At 40.2% G+C, this 20,683-nt stretch overlaps 3 protein-coding genes and 1 non-coding gene across 4 annotated transcripts; 1 reads left to right on the top strand and 3 right to left on the bottom strand.

The window, feature by feature from the left end:
• Window positions 1-504: 504 nt before the first annotated feature.
• fbxo30a (F-box protein 30a) lies at window positions 505-5,578 on the top strand. Its single transcript, XM_005736645.1, has 3 exons — window positions 505-673; window positions 1,546-3,595; window positions 3,700-5,578. The coding sequence occupies exons 2-3, from the start codon at window positions 1,583-1,585 to the stop codon at window positions 3,901-3,903; spliced, it is 2,217 nt and encodes a 738-aa protein (XP_005736702.1). The 5' UTR covers window positions 505-673; window positions 1,546-1,582; the 3' UTR covers window positions 3,904-5,578.
• Window positions 5,579-7,202: 1,624 nt separating this feature from the next.
• On the bottom strand, window positions 7,203-7,285 carry trnal-uaa (transfer RNA leucine (anticodon UAA)). The gene has a single exon. It is a non-coding gene; the product is annotated as a tRNA-Leu (tRNA).
• A 568-nt stretch (window positions 7,286-7,853) lies between these two features.
• stx11a (syntaxin 11a) lies at window positions 7,854-10,796 on the bottom strand. Its single transcript, XM_005736644.1, has 2 exons — window positions 10,547-10,796; window positions 7,854-9,394 (listed from the first exon to the last, which is right to left on the bottom strand). Exon 2 carries the CDS (start codon window positions 9,387-9,389, stop codon window positions 8,508-8,510), a length of 882 nt encoding a protein of 293 aa, XP_005736701.1. The 5' UTR covers window positions 9,390-9,394; window positions 10,547-10,796; the 3' UTR covers window positions 7,854-8,507.
• A 1,139-nt stretch (window positions 10,797-11,935) lies between these two features.
• LOC102211121 (syntaxin-11-like) lies at window positions 11,936-13,004 on the bottom strand. The gene has a single exon (XM_005736779.1). The coding sequence runs from the start codon at window positions 13,002-13,004 to the stop codon at window positions 12,153-12,155; it is 852 nt and encodes a 283-aa protein (XP_005736836.1). The 3' UTR covers window positions 11,936-12,152.
• Between the last annotated feature and the right edge of the window lie 7,679 nt (window positions 13,005-20,683).

Below are 20,683 nucleotides of genomic sequence, written 5' to 3'. Positions count from 1 at the left end.
TGTTTTTGCCACAGGCTTCTAGTAACGAAGTGTGTCAGAACAATGGTTCACTCCTTGAGTTAAGTGCCTTGTCATGCTGGTATGATTCATAGGTCAGTGTTAAGTAGCTTAACAAAAATAAAAACATTCCTCTGAAAATTAGTGAAAAGGCAACAAATGTCCAAAGAAATACTTTGAAAGACCTTTAGAAAGCCAGAAAAACTATTGCTCGAGACCACTTAAAAAATGACAGGAAACTGTCTCCTTGGAAGGAAAATATTAATTAAGGGTAGCTAATTAATATTATCTCAGGAGTCTATTCCCATTAAATTTCCCAGACTGCATCATAAGCACCCTAATAGTGATTATAGATGTAAAACTGCCCTCGGGGGTTTTCCCACTCTGTTTATTTCAGTGCTCTCAGGTCTGCCTCCATAAACCTAAATATGACCGGGACACCGGCCGGTTTACGTGATGACGTAGTACTGCGCCGCAGTATCAGGATCAACATAACTCCGACTGACCCCGAGCAGCGAGGAAGCAGCTGCAGCCTGTTCAATTCATAAGAAGATTTAAACACATTTAATACCGCGGGGTGTTTGTGTAGTCACAGTTTCCGTACTGCAGGCATCGACGGAGCTGTTAAAAGTTAGACAATATAAATAAAGCACACTCGGAGAGCCCAGCGACTCGGGTAAGTTGTTTGTAGAAGCTGTGAGCTAGCTAACTAATTAGGCTAACAAAGTGTAGCCGCTAATGCTAACCGGCTAGTCATGTTGTTGATGTTCTTTTGTTTACTTATTAAAATTTTGAAAGTTTTGTGACTTGTCATTCTTTAACTTTATACATTGACACGTAAATGCATACTTGCCAAGCTGCAATTGGATGTTGTTAACATGTAATCTGTTGATGGATTGATGTGTTAGGAGTTGTTGCTGTGTTTTTGTTTGTGTTTTTAGCCAGTTGTGCTTGCGTAATTTAGACAGCGGTCGCCGACTAAGGCATTAAAGACTTGAATAATAGCTCTTCTTTGTTGCACTGCATTGTTAGGGCTTGCAGCATTGTTGTGGGTCTTTAATATGATTGTTGTCCTCTTAGCTTGCGTTCATTATCCCACAAATCCCCTACACAAGCAGCATGACCAAATAAGCCCGGCGTTATAATTCAGAAGTATTTTGGTGGCTGTGTTGCACCCGGTTGGCAGGTTGAATTGTTCGCTGTTCTTGTTTTACTTGTTACCAGAATTCCTTGAAAAACTAAGGGCAAGTTACAGGGCCTAAAGGTCAGGGTTCAGGCTTGCCTTGAAAGTCCTGGAAAAACTGGTGTGACCATGAAACCTAAGATGGGTGTTGTGAAATGTTACTGAATAGCGTAAAGGTTTACAGTGCATGTGGAGGGAATCGGTGACAGGGCTTTTTGAAGGCACATGTGTGCTATTAAATGGTTGCATAGATGGTATAATGTAACCCTAAACATGTTTTGTTCCAGCTAAATCTAAAAACAGGGGTGTTACCATGACGTGTGAGATTTCTCAACAAAACAAATCTGTTTATCATTTTGTTTCAGGGTTGGACACCTTCTCCAGCTATCATTAGGGAAAAAAATGGAGACTCTACACCCCCACTGCCTTAAATGCATCAATAGAAGATGCATGGTGAGACCAGAGACAGGTGTTTCCTGTGACCTCATTGGCTGTCCTCTTGTCTGTGGGGCAGTTTTTCACTCGTGCAAACTAGAGGAACATCGTCTGCTGTGTCCCTATGAACGCCTCCCTTGCCTCAACAGTGGGTTTGGCTGCCCTTTCACTATTGCAAGGGTCAGGATGGCACAACACCTTGAGACGTGTCCTGCAAGTATAGTATGTTGTACTATGGAGTGGAACCGCTGGCCTGTCAGCTATGCTGATCGCAAGTCCTATGAAAACTTGAGCAAAGACTTCGATGAGGTGGAGCAGTTAGACATGGCTTTGGCTCTGCAGGATCAAAGGATGCTGTTAGAGTCCCTTAAGGTCACGACCACTGTGTCGAAGAATGGAGATAAAGAATTAGATGAAAGTGATAAAATGGCCACAGCATCAAGTTTACCAGAGACAGTGTTAGGTAATGCAACAGTGGAAATGGAGGAAGAGCCCTTTAATGAGCTGTACAGGGCTTCAGTGGAGACGAGGAGAAATTTAGCTGCTGCCTTGGACATCCTCACTAATTCCAAGGACATTAATGTAATTGTTGGAAACTTAAATGGCGAAAAGACTGATAAGAGTGGAGCACTCCATAATGGAGAAAATGGTGATAGCCATGGTATTTATGTTGCTGAAGGCGGGAAGAATGTAGATATGCAAGAAAGTGACTCTGATTCAGAGTGCGAGCTGGGAGCGGTGGGCGGAGTGGAGAGCGCTGCTATAGACGATGGAGAAGAAGATGGTATCAACTGGGTTGAAGAAAATGATTTTGTTGAGTTGCTTTTTGATGAGAAGGAAGACGACATTGATGAACCGATAAATGATTCCAACCTTGTCTGGCCAGAGATGCCTCAGAATTACATGCCTGTTGTAGCACTGGAACCTCCTGTGCCTCAACAAGAACCACTTGCACCTCCAATGCCATTCCTACTGTCCGATCATTTGAGAAATAACTTCTTGCAACACTTACCCACTGAACTCAGGTACAGGTGCCTGGAGCGTAAGCTACAGAATGTAGAAGTGCTTAGAGGAATAAGTATGTTTACATTTAATGGACGTCGGGCCCTGCTGTCAGATCCTTATTTGTTTCGAGCGAAGATGGAGGACAAGGCAGTTGACACATCTGACCTGGAGGTAGCAGATGACCCCATGGGCCTCCATGGCATTGACCTTATCACTGCAGCTTTGCTTTTTTGCCTTGGCGATTCTCCAGGAGGCAGAGGGATCTCAGACAGCAGGTTTGTTGATGGCTACCACATTGATTTTGGTACGCAAACATTCTCCTTCCCTTCTGCCATTCTTGCAACCAACACCATGGTGGGGGATATTGCTTCAGCTTCAGCCTGCGATCACGCCAGTCCACAGCTTTCCAACCCCAGCCCCTTCCACACTCTCAGACTGGACCTAGTGCTTGAATGTGTGGCCCGATACCAAACCAAACAGCGCTCCATGTTCACATTTGTGTGTGGGCAGCTGTTCCGACGAGATGAATTCTCATCTCATTTCAAAAATGTTCATGGAGATATTCATGCTGGACTCAATGGCTGGATGGAGCAGCGCTGCCCCTTGGCCTACTACGGCTGCACCTACTCCCAAAGACGATTTTGTCCATCTGTTCAGGGCTTCCGGATCATCCACGACAGGCACCTGGGTTCTTTCGGGGTGCAGCCTGGTTTGCCGTTGAAAACTGGGGACACGCGCCTAAGAAAGAACTGCCAGTTTAGCTCTCAGTGTGACCAGTTCAGCAGTCTTCCATTTGAAGTTTTGCAGCACATAGCAAGTTTTCTGGACAGCTTTAGCTTGTGCCAGCTCTCCAGAGTGTCCCGCATCATGAGAGATGTGTGTGCCAGCCTGCTGCAGATGCGTGGCATGGTTGTTCTGCTGTGGGAGAAGAAACGGCGTGCTGATGGGTCTCCCTCATGGCAGATCACAAACAAGGTTTGTCCACTTGCACACTCTTTAAAGACAGCTGAGAGCAAATTTCACTTGTCTGTCTTGTGCTCAGCACATGAAAATAAACAAATTTTCCTATTTCTGTTCAGGTGTGGCGATTCAGCACAGCCTTTGGTACAGTGAACGAGTGGAAATTTGCAAACATCGCCAGCATGGCTGATCACCTCAAGAAATGCAAATTTAACACAATTTCTCGTCGGGAGGAGGCGATCCCTCTGCCATGCATGTGTTTCACCAGAGAGCTCACAAAGGAAGGGAGGTGTTTACGTTCAGTTCTCAAACCAGTAGCATAAACAGTGAGGTCATCCTTCAGACTCCTCTGGGTCCTATAGAACTCAAATGCACATTTTTCCTCCAGTGTTTACAGACATTACGATTCTTCCGGCCTCAGAAAGACAACTCCTGGTTGAACTTTACCTGTGGTTCTCTGCTACACAGTGGAAACAGTCTTCAATCCCTCAAATAAGACAAAGCCAGTAGTGAGCTGGCATATACTTCAGCTGAGGCTGACCTGCTGCAGTCACACATCAGGACTATAAAAAAGCAAATTGAAGTTCTAGCATTGTATCTTCCTCTCTGATATTAATCCTGGTGTACTGAAGTTGTATCTTTACCTACTCTGACACTGTGTAAATATCGAATGTTTTTGGTGTAGAATTTTTAAACAATTTTTATATCAAAAAGTCAGTACCGTGCTTCATTGGTAAGAGTAGAGCCTTAACTTGAGATACACTTGATTTTTCTCGCCATGAGGTCGTTCAGAACATCTGTGAGATTTCTCCAGTGCTTCACGCTAGAACAGTTACTGCTACCTAGAACGCTTTGACATCTTCTTTAGATGCCTACAGTGACCATGTGTGTACTGCTTAGAACTTAGATTTCACAGCGTTAATTCTACATTTTCACATTGACCAAACGTCTGTGCTCCACTTTACAGGATTATTGAACTGCACCAGCATGAGCATGCTCACACCTTTTTTTTTTTTTTTGGCATGTTTTAGCAGTCACAACAGTGGTCCACCCTCAACTTTTTTTCACACTTCTGACTAAGAGGCGGCTTTGTTAGTCAGGGTACAGAGACATGAAGCAACACTATTTACCAGTTGAGTGTCAGTACTATTTATTTTTTTTCTGTTTGTTTTTTAAGCCACGGTTGGCTTGTGGTTTTTTTTTACCAGCTATTTTGACAAGTAACCAGCAATTATTTAGAGGTTCTTTTCTTCAAAAATCTAAATGTAGCGAAGTCAAATAATGAATGTACCTGGTGAATCATCAGTGACTGGTTAGCAGGAAGCGTGGTTTCCTTCCCCTCAGTGTCAGACCTCAACAAATCCTGCAGGCCAGGTTCTAGGAAAAATAACGGGCACACACTTCCCTCCTTTAATAAGCACCATTAACTATGTTCATATTCACTATTTATCATGGTTTTCAAGTTGTTTTTTTCTTTTTGGCACTACATGTCCGCTATTTTCACGTATTGTTGGTGTCTCAGGGTCGTATCATGAAGCTTCGTCTCACCGTAGTGTATTTGAGAAAATTGCTGAAAATGCCACGACAGCTGGTCAGCTGCTTTGTTATTACAGGATCCGTGGGGAACTGTTTCAGTATTATAGTGGTGTGAGTTGCAGTGCTGAAATAACATGGTTTTCATGTTTATCAGTAAGGTTTTGTTTGGTTTTTTTAAACGTATAAATCTTCGTGATTGGGCTTGTTGAACAATTTATTTATTTTTTTTGTCTGAATTAAGAAATTTGATGTAACAAAACTTGTAGTTCCCATATATAGAAAGAAATCTTCAAAAACTTTTTGAAACTGGTTTAAAATGACAGACATGTCATTAGTTAGTGATGAAATATGGGTATGGTGTGTGTTTCTTTTTCTTTTGGATGTAGGAAAGCCCAAGCTGTGTCAAAACTAAACTGTCTTTTTCAGTTTGTGTGATTTTTTTTTTTTCTTTGTTTTTTTTGTACTGGTACATTTATTATTTTTTTGTTTTGTTTTAAGAAATGCAAGTCTGCCTCTGTTAGGTCTGGATTTGAATTATTGATTTGCACATGACGGCATGTACTGTAAAATTTAAATCCTAAATCTGACAGGTTGTCTTTGTTGAAGCAGCAAGAATGCTACTCCTTCCTGTTCTGCATGTAATCAGTCCAGTTACAGGCTAATTTATACAGTTTGTTTCTCAGGCACCACGCATTAATATTAGTACATTTTATGTCCTTTCTTATATTATAGAAAGAGAGACAGAAAGAATGAAATCAACAAAACCTGATGAGATGCACTAAGTCTTTGGCGTTCAAGTTGTCAGAGTGAGTTGAATGAGGAACTGAGCATGCAAATCAGGCTTTTATTCTGTGGATGTTCATGCATGTAAGAGGTCTCCAGATCACTTTTTGTTTTGCAGTCTTTGCACCTGGAGTGTATCTGTATTTTGATCAGTATTTTGGGTTAAATTATCACTGCTGATGGGTTTTTTTTCTTTTGTTTTGTTTGTTTTGTTTTTTTTCACCACAGTATGCCAACTTCATTTGTTTGACTTTTGGTCCATTTTAATAAAGAGACTCTTGAGTTCTTAAATGTTTCGACTTTTAATCTTTTTCAGTATCTATCAGAGGTATGTCTGTATATTTAGATCAGGTGTACACTAACAGATGTTCTCTTCAGACCCACTTAGTCTACATATGATTGGATCAAAAGCCATTTCACACTGTACTCTAATATCTTTGTGTTTTATTCCTTCGTTTTGACCCATTGCAAAGGCAGAAGAATATAAATAGGACACATTGTCTTCTTTTAGTGCCAGCAAAGTCTTGAGAGATTTAATACAGTGTCTGTGAAACTGGGAAAACAATAATACAGCATTTGTGAAATAATATTTCCCTCACCGCTAGATGGCACCACATAAACAGACCTTCACCATCAGGGGTGCGAAACCGTCCACACAGGAAATATAAATAGGCCTCTTGGTACATAACATCTTCCACTGCGATGATGAGCCAGGATGTGATTTAGCTGTTGGTCCCCGGTTGGTGGGTTTTGATTCAAGATAAGAATGAAGAGAAAATAAAGTATAAAAGTCCTCATCATTGACTTCGTTTCAAATATTTGAATAAAAGCGTCACTGAAGAATGGCAATGATGAAAGCTTCTTCACGTGCATGTTACTTTGCAATTACGTCTCCTTTTGTTACAGCATTTGTAAATCTGTTAGAAAACATCAACTACTGCTTTTTTTAGGGGCTTTTGAATATTTAAATATTAATATCTGCTACTGTACTGCCGTTTTGTTTGCATTTGGACCACACTGTGTAATCAAATACCTGTTAAGTCTCAAATCTATAGTGAGGCAGTGAGGCGTGCCCCTTGTAATTATCCAAAATCTCTCTTAGTTTCTTAGCTGAACCAGAGTACATGCGTGGTAAGAAAAAAACAGACCAAACAATGGCTTCGCAACAGGAATCTCAAAGGAAGGTGACAATTATTACTGTGGGAGCTTAAGCGCAGAAAGGCTGACCATGAAGAGTAAAGTCGTCCTGAAGTGCATAAGACTGCACGCATTTCCTCCAAACATCGGTTAAAACTTCCGTTTTTACCAGGAGTGGGGTTCGAACCCACGAGGACTATTGTCCATTGGATCTTAAGTCCAACGCCTTAACCACTCGGCCATCCTGGTGAGTGCACGTGCACAGTCAGCGCATGGCTCACATCAGATAAAGCCGTGTGACTCCAGCACGCACAGCTACCAGAGGCGTGACGCCACAGTTCAAATAAACGCGCTCTTGTCGGTAAATGCCCCCAGTAGAAACCGCACAGCACTGCTGTGGAAGTGCAATCATTGCAGCCCTGAAACTCATTTCAACACAGAGCAGAGGCAGTTAAGTCTGAAAACTCCCACAGGTACACAGCAGTCTGAGTCACAACACCCTCAGTTTACCAGCTGATGACTGGGATTCCCCCAGTGAGGGATGGGCTGGCCCAGAGGCACGGGGAAATAAGGGTTTTTAAATTTTACTACCATCACAAAGGGCAGTGAGATAGGCCTCCTGTGCAAACAGAAAGTCCTCTGACCTGTTTAGTTTGCCATTCTGTTCTGTTTCTCCTGTAACATTACCTGTGCAAACACCGCATTAAGTCAGGCAAACTGCCCTGTTAGAGAGATTTCACTGGCTTTGGTGACGTTGGTTGTCTGGCAGTGATAAACAAAATCATTGACTTTCTAAAGTGGAGCTGACACACAGATATTTGTGTGTTTGTGTTTTTTTATGTGAAGCAACACGTGGAGGAAAAGCACAGCCTTGGCTTGTAGCTGGTGATGATATACATGGGGGTGGTTAACATATAGTTGCACAATCCTCACAAATCTAACTTGCCTCCCCAGCTAACCACAATTGCTGGTTGAGCTGTGATCAGTGTTTCTACACACTTGTGAAGCAATGGTTGCAATAAGAAACACGTCTATAGCAAGTACCGGTTCCAAGCTTAGCTGTAGATGCACATTCAAGTTGTCCAAATATAGCCACTCCAAGGCATTTATTTATAAATAAAATCATACTTTATGGGCTTAAATATTGCAGACTGTACAAAGCTAAAAGCTAAACAAAGCTGCAAGTCACATGAAATAATAATTTCGATGTTTTTACAGCAGTCATGTATGCATAAGCTGTTCTCAGTAGCAATCAGGAAATGTAACTACCATCATCGCACTGTATATATTTGCATATGTGCATGTGGTTTGAATCACTCTGACTAGTTGGTATCAACTCAATAAAGAAAATGATACCAGAATGTGATATCTGGACACATCTAGAGCAGCAAAAAGCTTTCATGTGGAAACATTTGCAGAGAAAGCGGATTTGAATCAAATGTTCTGGTAGGGGGCGGGAACTGGTGGCGCCTCATTTACAGCATGGGAAACAACAACAAAACAGCTTCTTGCATGGATTGCTTTTCTTGTATTTCACAGCCTGCTTGATCTGCGCTGAAGCTTTGGCTACATAGTCCTCTGTTGCCCCTACATTTGCTTCTATGTTGTCCAGCATGCAGCCCTGCTGCTCCACCAGCATCGCCATCTGGAAAAAAAGGTCATGAATGTCCCTAATGCGGCCCTCCAGCTCCAGCAGCTCCTTGTGCCTGTTCTCAATCTCGTTGAGAGCAGATCTGGCAGTCCTCCCTTCCAGCAGGAGATTATCCGAGAAGACGTTCCACTTGCCCGTCTCAGTCATCTCGTCTATCTGCTCCCTGGTTACCTCCTTGCCCATGATCTCTGCTTGCCTCTGGATGCGGGTTTTGCAATTCTCCCTTTGCGCCATTTCAGCCTCATTGTATTCAGACATGGCACTGTGGAAGGCGCTGGTCAAAGACACATACTGCGAGCGCACCATGCGAGCCAAAGCTGATGTAACTCCGTGGTCTTCCTCCAGCTCCTTGCTCAGCTTCCCCATTTTTTCCAGCTTTTTATAAATGGACTCCCCTCTGGCCTTGATGTCTCGTCCCAGTGCGTTGGAGTCCCGCTTGATGCTGCTGATCCTCCTGACTGATGTGAGGAACCTGGTGTTCTGCTTCCCCAGACGTTTCACATCCATTCTGAGCAACTGGATCTCCTTCCTCATCGCTTGGGCATCCTTGTAGATGCCATCCATCATGTCCTCACCCTCAAACACAATGGCGTGTTGCTCGAGAGGCTCCTCATCCTCACCGGCGAGTCTCTCGTTCTCCGTGGGCTTGTACTCCTGCTCTGCAGGCGTAAAGGCCTGCAGCTCAGTCAGTCGGTCCTTCATCTTACCTGCAAGAGTCATAGACATTTATTCACCTCGCTAATGGAATTGTGGGAAACGCACTCTTTACTCTGTGGTGAAGAACTAGATAAAAAACTAATATCAAAAATTCTAATGGCACAACTTTATTTTGCTGGCTTTGCTCCTCTTCATCTTATTTCCTGTCACATGTATACTGTTCATATTAAACATAGCAGAAGTTTCAAATAGTGAGGTCAGCACATGCAAGAAAACAACCAGGCTTTGGACTGTTGTTTCTACTTTCAGCTCTATATGATGTCACTTTTTACATTTACTTTTTACATATATCCTTAACATAGTCATCTCAGGCACACAGCTCTCTGGCCTTGAGCACAGAAGCCCCACCCATCTGTATTCAAGCCCTCTGTTTTCAGCTAATCAGAAGAAAATTGGAGTAAAGGTCGGTGGCCATAAAGAGAGAGGACTTAAAATGACTTATTTGACACGTTAACTTAAATGTTTGAGATTATTCTGAAATGTGAATCACGCAAAGCTACACAAGTTAAGTAACAGTTTTTTTAATGTGTGGAAAACCTCCGGTCCCTTACAGAATGAAACTGGATATTGGATAGCAAATAAGATGGGTCATGTTCTTTGGTCATTTCCTTTCAATGTTGCACTGAAACCTCCTGTTAATAGAGAGAAGGAGGGGCTGGTATCACACTGAGTTCTTCTTTTGATATGTTATTATTAACATTAAGGCACAGATGTTAAGTCTCACTTTTAGATAACGATAACAGCTTTTGATGTACAATCCAAGGTGGCTGTAGGTCAGTGAAAAGTCCTCAAAAGCAAACTGGTGAGTTACTTCCTTAGCTGTATCACTCTCATCATCATGAGATAGAAGTTATTTTAAAAGTTCCTGTCCTTCAGGAAGCGGTTATTTCCTGTTAAACCAATCCATTCCTGAGGTGCACTGTGATGTAGATAATGTTAAAAATCCTCACTAAAGTGAAACAACCACATCAGAGAAGCGCAAAGCATCCTCTCCCGTGATAAGGTGAGATCGGGAGGAAACAGAATAGCTCGAAAGCAATCTTTTGATACAGAAATCGACCTGTATGATACAATACACCTATGTATCGATTACTGAGCCTATATCTATATAGAGAGTACAACAGAAGGCGCAAACAGCCTACCTTTTTGTGTCCTCCACCGATACTAGAGAATCAAAGTCCCAAAAGCAGAAGGGGCGAGTACGGAAAGACTCATTTCCTCTTTTTTGTCTCGGTTATAAATGTAAATTTCAACATGTACCAGAGTCAACTTGGTATTTTTGAAGGAGGTCTTGCATCACGTCCTATACATTACAAGTGACACGCTGACATTACACTGCCCATATACCCTGCAGCGGGTATTAATGCGGAAGATAACGCCTTTTCCCCTTTACACATTTCACTGCCTCTCGGGTTTGATTCCAGGAAGGAGGTGTAGGTCAGTCACAGTCATTATATATGGTGGTTTTTATGTCAAATCGTGCGCATTTGGAATTTGCGCAATAAAGGTTTTGTGTTGTAAAAACCTTTTAGATTCACGAGTCGACCACGAATCTCAGTCATTTTCATTTTAGTTTAAATTCTTCGCTGTGAAGATAGAAAAGAATACAAGAAGCACGAAAAAAGAAATTCATCTTATTATACTAACATAAAAACGCGATTAGAAGTTCAACACTAACCTTGAAAACGGAAGGAAAGCCTCGACATAAAACACATTTAGTGTTCAGGAACAAGTGTTTGACACAAGTGGAAAGTGCAACCCCAATATTTTTACATGTGGTTTTAATGATCAGGTCTAAAAATATACAACGAGTATTAAAATTTACATTTCTGAGAGAAAGGGGAAGGGGGGAGGGGGGCGTTACAACACTGGGAGTCTTGTAACCTGTAATAAGCAATTTTCTTTGGTAGTTGGGCAAGGTAAAGCCTTCATAATTGCTTTATATGTAGGAACAGAAAAAGTGCTATGGCCATTTGCTCCATTTAGTCAGCTGCAACAGTCCTGTGTTGAAAAAGTGAAAATGTATCAGAGTATTTAAAAAGCTGAAGTTCTCGCAATTTCAAATTACAGATGATAAAGATCAAGCTGAAATGAAGAAGCGATAGTTACACAAGGGTTTTTTTTAAATTATTATTTTACTTAAGGGGGACAAGTCACACAGACTTAGTATAGGCTGATATCCAGACTGCTGACACTGTCCTTTGGCTGGTATCATACAGTTACAGGAGCAAAGGCTTTATCAACATTTGAACAGAAATCATTAATGGTTACAGTCATACCAGCCTGTTAATGGCTAAACTTTTATACTTCCATCAATAAAGGCCGCATTACAACTTCACATAAAATCACATAAAGTCTAAATATACCTAAAATAACAATCTAAAATCACCTAACTTAAGTATTTAAGGTTAAATATTAACAGTTCTATGAGTCTTTACATTAGCAATTGCACTTTGCTTTTACAGATAAATGCCTTAAATAAATATTTTACTATAGATCTATTTTTAAGCACCTATACAATTCAGGCTTGCAGGAAGTGGAGCTCTTCCCAGATATACGGAGAGTCGGCCAATTGGTGGGTCTTGTTTTATGATGACCAGCGCAACTTGGCTTCATCACCATCAGTGTTCAAACCTTTCTATTAGTGGCGCCATCTACTGTGCTCCCATCTGTGGGTGTATCCTGGAAGCCAGTGCGATTCATTAAAAGTTTCACCATATTTCAGAATCAATAAAAGCTTCATAAGACCTAATTGTGATAACATGGAAAGCAGGCGCAAAACAGCTTCTTGAAGGGGTTGTTTTTGTCAGATTTAATGGCATTATCCAAATAGACCCTGCTTTCCAGAATGATCACACCAACATTTTGAACATTTTTCTGGATATTTTCCACTCCTGTTCCCTGCTCCTCCATGAGGACAGCCACATCTAGGAACAGTTCCTGGATCCCCGCGATTCTCTTCTCCAGCTCCTGCAGCTCACGGTGCCGGCTCTCTATCTGCATTAGTGCAGACCGGGTAGATTTCCCTTGTATCTGGGTGCTGAACACAGTCAATTCTTCACCCTCCATCATCTCCTCCAGCTCCTCCATGCTAACCTCCTTACCCACTATCTCCATCTGTCTCTGGATCTGCTTTTTACAGGCTTCCCTGTGGTTCATCTCTGTGTCATTGTAGCTGAACATCACCTCCCGCAGAGCGTTGCTCAGGCAGTGGTACTGTGTTCGAGCAATGCGCGCTGTGGGGTCCAAACTGCCGCGTTGGACCTCCAGTTCACCTCTGAGGTTATTTAGCATATGCAGCCTCTGCAACACAGCTTCACCTCTGCGTTTAATATCTGCCCCGATTGCGTTGGAGTCCCGTTTTATTACGATGGAGTCTGAAGTCTTATTCAAAGCCTGATAGTTTACGTCCTTCAGATCTCTGATGTCATTTTGGATCTGCTGGATTTCCAGACGTATCAGCTGGGCCTCCTTCAGGACATCATCCAGCTCATTATCTCCAGCTGTTGCTTCATGATCTGATAGGTTATCTAGCTGCACTGTACTGAAACCCTCAGTGTCAGTCTGTACCTGATGCAGGTGTCCCAGTCTGTCTCTCATGGCTGGAAGGAAACAGAAAAAAGGTAGATTTACTCACCTGGGAGAAAAGGTTTATCCGTGACTTGAAAAAAAAGCATCACATCCAATATATTTAGTGTTTAGCAACTTTTAGAGGCAATGAGCAACCTTATTCTTCATTTGTAGTCATGTTTGAGGCCAGTCTTCAGCTTCTAAGGGAGGTATTTGGCTCTTTGGCTACTAAAGTTGAAATTAAACTATGTTGAACAGCTAGGTGTGTGTCTGTGTGTGTGAGCAGACTGCTTTTTCAGAAAAAAGCAGTCTGCAGCAGTTCAAAATGATGACGATGGGAGAAGTGAGTGTCTTAAAGTAAAAAAACAAACCCCCAGCGTTATGAAGCTGAGGAGATTATTATCATCTGTGGGTTCGTGAGTACGTGCAGTGCGTTGTGTAAATTAAAATAAATAAACAGTAAGCTTTGCAGCTGCTTTTAGTTTTTATTTTTCCAAAGTAAATGAATAAAAACATTTCAAATTGAAATTAAAAGAAATATTTACTCCTCAAACTTGGTTTAATTGATTACAACTAAACATCTGACTGCTGAACCTGACCTTTTTACCCTGAATTGGCTGTAACATTCCTGCTGAAGACATAAATGCTTCCTGTTTTACAAGCTAAAACAGAAAAACACCAAGAGAAAGCTGTTTCCCAGCTAATGACTGTAAAGCTTTTATTCTGTTAAGCTCATCTTACAAAATAAAACACAAAGGTCTTGTAATCAGTGCATAGCACCGTGGCACATTTTCTACATCTCCAGTATCGAGTAATCTTAGATGAATTCTCCTGATCCACTAGGACGTGTAGTCTGTCAAAGACTTGCCAAACAAGTTCTCAAACAGAGAAGCTGTTGGATTTTTTCTTTGTTGCAATACTTTGAATTAAAGTGTTTTAAGCTTTGGTGACGGTTTAGCTCCCAAGCAGATCAGGTAAACATGAGCCTCAAGGCTGAATGCAGCAGCTCAGGTTTGATTTGGACTTGAGGAACTTTAACACTCTCATTTCCTACTTTCCTGAAAAGCCCCACCCCCCAAAAACAAAAATAATAATATTAAAATTATTTTAAGCTTAACTCAACAAAAACAACAGAAGACAAGCAAATCATGTTACTGATCACCATCATACAAAGCAGACATGAACTCAGTCACAAGGAAGTCTGGTTGGATTTAAATGATTTTTACAATAGATAATATAAATTTTACATTATTGAAACACATAATCTATTATTCTGAGCACTGAAAAGCCTTATTGGGATGTGAATACTTTCTGTAAACATTAACAGTGTAAAGTACATGGACATAGCTGTATGATTTTGCCAGTACTGGCCCTTTTCTTTAAATCAGTAGTAAATCACGCATCATATGATTCATCAAGACAAATTCGCCCTTTCTATCAGATGCAGTATAAACTCACTAACAGTTTAATGTCTTGTAGCATGATGCTGTGCTGACAACATTTAAAAAGGTCCCCTGAGCAAACCTAAAGAATATAAAACCTATGAAGCTATGATTATAGAATTATTATATCTTACTTGTATTGTTCTTAGTTAGCCGTAGATGAGTTTCAGATACTTCCTTGTCCTCTGTAGTTAAAGGCGATCATGAAAATGGGAGTTCAGTCCAGTTAGTAGAGCGACGGCTGCTTTAAGAGCAAGTGATTTTTTAAAACTGTTAACCATCATCCTGCTTATGAGGAAAGGTTTTTAAAAACAAAACTTTCTGCATTCCTCTCGTGTCACGTGGAGACGTGAGGTGACGTACAGTAGGACAAAGCCATGCTTGTTAACGATTTAACATAAAGATGAAACACTCGTGCTTACATTTCACCTCTGTTATCATCACCTTTACCGCACTGCTTTTTAAAAAAAGATAGCGTTCTCGGGTGTTGTTTTCTATCAACAGAAATGGCAATGAAGGGGGTAAATGGCTGTGCTGAGGCCTTGACAAAGCACATATAAGATAACATCAGGGATAGAGGTCACTGACTTTGGACACACGACATGTTAAAAAAAATAAAGAGGAAGTATTTGAGATAGCTTATCTTCCAGAGGGGTGGGACCAAAATGTTCTTATATGATAAAAACTCAAGTCTAAAAAAAAAGAAAAAGAAGAAGACATGAAACACTGCCTTCTTTAGTTAATACTTCTACATCCTTTCCTGTTTCATGAAACACAATCTAAGTGTGAAGCCACCAACCATCAAGTGATTTTCAGTCATGCAGCCAGAAAAAGAAACTCAAGCTGAATAGATCATTCGGTGCATAGGCTGCATGTGCATGAGCAGTAATTTCCATCGGCCTACTGAGTTTCTGAGTCACTGGGATTGTTTCTCACGGGGGATTTTTTTTGAAGGCCAACGTGTGCCCTATAGCTGTATAAGCATAACTGACACTTTACTCTTAAGACAAAAGCATAAATGAAACCATGTGAAGTTAAAAATTCCCCACTAAACCACAACCAGCAGTAGTGTTCTCTTTCACCGTTTCTGTTTTTAGCACATTTCTCACTCGCCTTCTTAAGACCTGGTGTCATGGGCTAATGGAGAGAGGACACAAATGTAGTACATAAAGAGAAACTGGGTATTGACTAAAAAAGGAATAAAAAAAAGCTAAACAAAGGGCAAAAAGATTACCCCAACACAGCACAGGGAGGACAATTAAAGAAAGACAAGGAGAAAGAGGAAGACTGGACTATATATAGACTGTGGACTAAATGGGGAATAACAGACAGAAGAGGAAAAAGACACAAGTGAAACACAATCACAACATCCTTTACTTCACAAAGGGGGAAGGAAAATTAAAAAGCAAACTGTTAAATTTAGGCAGAAGACAGCTGATACTAGACACTAAACATGATAACACAGAAGGTGGAAGAATATGGAGGGGAAACATAGACAAGGGAAACACTGTGGGAACTAAAAACCCCAAAAGAAGAACTTCCAAAAACCACACAGGAAACAGAACTCAAATTTTAAAAAAGAAGCTAAAGCTCAACATCATTAGAAGAAGACGCCAAAACAGGATTCCAGAATTAAACCTTCACACAAAATCCTAGAAAATCCTTAAAGACTAAGAAACCTGGTTCATTTTTTGTGGTCGATGACAAGAAGCAAATTCTAACACATGCATTTGTTGGTCAATTGTCTGTTCAAATCACAACAAAGCAAAAGACCAAAGGATCGACCCCTAGATGGCAACAAAAATAAATCGTTCAGTCAGAACATCTCAAATTAGAACCTGAACTTTGTTTTTATAGTTTAACTGTCACCTACAACTTTGAGCAACGGAAATATTGACCACTTTATTTCATTTATCTCTATACAAGAGTGAAAGGGAAGTTTTACAAGATGCTAGTGAGACCTGCTGTGATGTATGGTTTGTGACGGTGGCACTAACAAAAAGACAGAAGGTGGAGCTGGAGGTGGAGGAGCAGAGCTGAAGACAGACCGGGATGGACAGGATTAGAAAGGAGTGCATCAGAGGGATGGCTCAGCAAACAGAGTTAGAGAGGCATGCAGCATCTATCTGGGTGGTGCAGAGAGCTATTTTCAATATACCAGATCAAATGTTTTTTACTTGACAAAAATTCACAGTCAATAAGTGTAAAATGATCCGATATTTCATGAAGAGCCAAGAAAGTAAAAAATAACACATAAAAAAACAAGTAAAACAAAGATTATACACAACTTTAATGAAAAAGCCCCAGAATGCTTAGGATTTAGTGGTTCTACTAGTGGTTTGGCTGACATGGTTATGCTCAGTTTGTCCAGTTAGAGGGAAGGGATGATCTGTTAAGCACTACCTCTTCTGCTCACTCACTTCAATCTTCTTCTTCTATCCAGCTTGCTGTGCCTTCTTTCTGCCACACCCTCACGGGAAGCAGAGCTTTCAGTTGCTCTGCTCCCAGGCTGTGGAACTCTCACCCCCCAGATATTAGAAGCACTGGTTCTCTCCCCCAGTTTAAATCAACTCAAAACCCATCTGTTCAAATCTGCATATTCACTGTGAATTTATTGTTTGTTTATTTTATCTTGTGCTTTTTGCTTTTATTGTTCTTCATTGTAATTGTTCTATTATGTGTTTTATTCTATTGTTAAGTGTCCTTGGGTCTTGAAAGGTGCTTTTAAATAAAATGTATTATTATTATGAAAAATTTTCTGAAATTGTATTATTTATCGTAAGAATAACAGTCTCTTCAGCAGTGTTACGGAGACTTGGAGACCTATGCTTTTTTGTGACATTTTTCTGGCCCGCTTTACTCCCCCTTTAACCATCACAGAACCCCTGGAATAAATCCTGAGACCCACTGGCTGCTCAGACATCTTGCATCTTAAAACGAGTCACTTTGAGGTGGTTTGGATGCCTCCTGGAGGCCTTCCTTTGCAGGTGCTCCAGGCAAGCCCACCTGGGAAGAGAATCTTGTCTAGCTTGGGAATACCTTGGGAACCCTCTGGAAAAGGAATATTAAAAGTATTGACTTTTTTAAATTTGTTTTTTCTGCATAACAATAAGTTCTTTTTTATATATCTTGTGTTTGTACTTAAAAGGCGACTTCACCCATGAAACACATTTCTTCTTACACATTTTTCTGTTTTGGATCTCTAACCTTGAGAGAAGTCTAATACTGAATGTGATACTAATGGCACTTAACTTGGTGGTGCTCAAAGCTACAAAAACAAAAAACAAAAAAAAGCTCTGAAAGCCCCAGCTGCAATATCTCTTTCTAGTAACCCCGAGGGCAGTTTTATGTAGGAACTACTTTTATTTCTATTGAACTCTTCCCCCTGCGCCTGAGGACAGGCTAGTGTTGGTGACGTTGTGGTATAAACAGTGATGGCTGAGCTGCACGTTTCTTTTGGTTCAAGTATGTAGAAAGAATGATGTACACCAAAGGAAAAACATGTCAATTAGAGGTGAACTTCTGCCAGAGATTCACTTTTGCCACATTGTCTGTGCAACATGCCTCAAAGTCTATGCAATATGTTGAAGTATTTATTTTATCCAGCAGATGTCAGTGATAAAACAATCAGGTCTCAGGGCCACAGATACAACAGTACTTTAATCTGCTCCAGCAAAGCTCATTAAGTTTCCAAAAAAACACAAACACAAAAACAAACAAACACATACACACAACCAGCACAAAACGAGCAACTAACTAAAGACTAAGCTTTAAACTTCTCCAAGTCATATGTAAACATGTGCAGCTTACATTATTGTTTTAACAAATTTCTGTTATTACCTTTTGAGACAGATGGTGATATTAAGAAACATCACATAAGATTAAAAAGCATGTGCATTAGACTTATGGATCTTTATTTTTGTGGACAGTTTTTTATTTTTAGATATTTTCCCAAAGATGTTCAGGCTTTTTATAGATTGCAGTGTTTAACTTATTTCCAGCACCAGATGCAGCTAATAAACAAAAAAAAGGGGAAAAAAAGAGAAAATACGAATTGAAAGTTCCAGTTAAATTCATGTAATCTGTTTTTTTTCAGTCAGCTGGTTCTAATTTAAGCAGCTACTAATCAATAAACCATGTTGCATGAGATTCATATGTACATTTCCCTGGTCACAAGTTGTGATCTGGGCATGTGATCAGCAAACTAACTCTTAACATCAGACTCTAACTTTGACACTCTCTGCACTGTTTCTCAAAGGTCCAGACCTACCAGGCTCAGTTAAAGAAACACTGGGAAACTGTTCATTGTGAACTAGCCAAGACTTCTTATTCTTAATGAAAAGCTGCAAATCTGCTAAACTCAATGACAAAGGTCTACTTTGTGCACTTGGACAGTTGAACAAACCATAACACTGTAACACTTTGCCACGTTCCTCTGCAAATTTCCCTTTTTTAAAATGGAAGTGTGAGTTTTACCTACAGAACGTTTTGTTACATAACGGGATCGCAATGTAATGGGTCAGAGCATAAAAAAGTGCCTTCTAAATTCTAGGTTTTACTGATAAGATCCAGTAACTATAACCGTCTTAAAATATATCTGAAATTCCTATTTAAAGTACAAAATTGGTGTCAAATTAATCAAATATTTACTAACTGTGATAAGATGATTACCTCTGTAGAACAACATGCTTAATGCGATATATTACAGTTGCTGTCTCTGTGTGTTTTCCCCAAAAGCAAGCTGCAGCCATGTTTATAGTATACTGATTTACAGTTAATCACATTTTCTGCAGTTCTGTAACATATACGGTGCAACTGTGCAGTGCAAAGATTAAAAAAAATAGCTGTGTTAAAAAAAATTTTTTTATACAGTGCAATAAATTCCGTTCAGACATAAAACTTGAGTCATCTGTTAGGTCTGAATTTTATACATAGTCCTTTATGATAGCACAAAATGCACAGGTAGATGAAGAGGACATGTACACACATGCAAGCTGACTCACGGAGACCCCCTGCACTTTTATTACATTATGTAGCATTAGGCCTCAACAGCTAGGCTGCTGTAATCAGTGGAGAAAACATCAGCTGTTTTCACTTAGCCAAAGTTGTGACTCTAATTAAGTGAGCTTATTAACTTTGTACTAAGGTTCACATAACAGCACCAGTGTCTCAAAGAGTTTGATCAAATCAACATGAATGCCTGTCATGGGTTTGCAGAAGTTTCTCTGCTCTAAGCTTTCCCAAGGTCTCAATTTATCCACCTTGGTGACATATCATACTGCTTTTTCACTGAGGTGAAGAGAGGATGTCACTGCTTCTATTACAATATGAAGCAAAATTAGTGCACATATTTAATGCCTTTTAGCTTTAGAAGTTTAAAGGAAGATTTAGAGCATATGTTTAATAATCAAAAAGCTTTGCAAGAGGAAAAATCTCACTTCATTGTTGTGAATGAAGATGTTTTCTTTTCAAATTGATACAAATTTAATAAAAATAAAATTGGATCTGATCAAAAAAACCACAGACACAAATGATGGGATTTTCCTAAAATAATCATCTAGAGACAAAAACAAGGATTTATGATACCACATCATAATAAGAAATTATGAAAGGAAAGTTCTAAATAAAATGTAAAAACATTTGAGAACCAATTATAAACTGTAAATACTGAAGATGGATTGTTTTGCTGAAATTATCTTAAAACTGATGGACAACTATGCAGCCGGGACTGTTTGCCAACAGCAGTGTTAAACCGTCTGTCCAGCATGGGCAGTAACAAAGGTCAGTCCACAACAAATAATAGCAGAGAGATTCAGTGTCCAGTAGGCCAATCAGACCAATCAGTCTGGTCCTAATTCTTTTTCAGAAGAGCATTAACAAGTTTAATCTTTTTATGAAAGTTAAAATGTGGGGTAAACAAGGGAGGGTTTTTTCTTCCTATCTCCAGCATTGGCTGAGACTAATCTGTTTAAAGTCCCACAACAATAAAACCTCACCTCAGTCAAAATAAGCAAACCGTTTAGAGCTGGAATATATTATTTCATGCACTTGTTATAGGTGTAAGTGACTCAGCTGGTTCCTTTAAGGCCTCATTCCCCTTTAGCATGCTCTGTGTCTTGAAATCTATTTTTGCATTAGCTAATGATTTTCATCTTGTTTTATGTCTGCAGTTTCTGGCAGAAACAATTATACCTATGCTATATTGCACTTACAAACATGTTTTGTTTTGAGTGAGCAATGCTGCATCTCCAACAAGAGCTGCTCAGC

This window comes from Pundamilia nyererei, unplaced genomic scaffold (assembly GCF_000239375.1).
Source record: "Pundamilia nyererei isolate P.nyererei 1_Seehausen unplaced genomic scaffold, PunNye1.0 scaffold00070, whole genome shotgun sequence".
Taxonomy (NCBI): domain Eukaryota; kingdom Metazoa; phylum Chordata; class Actinopteri; order Cichliformes; family Cichlidae; genus Pundamilia; species Pundamilia nyererei.
This window is presented reverse-complemented; position numbering and strand designations above follow the sequence as displayed.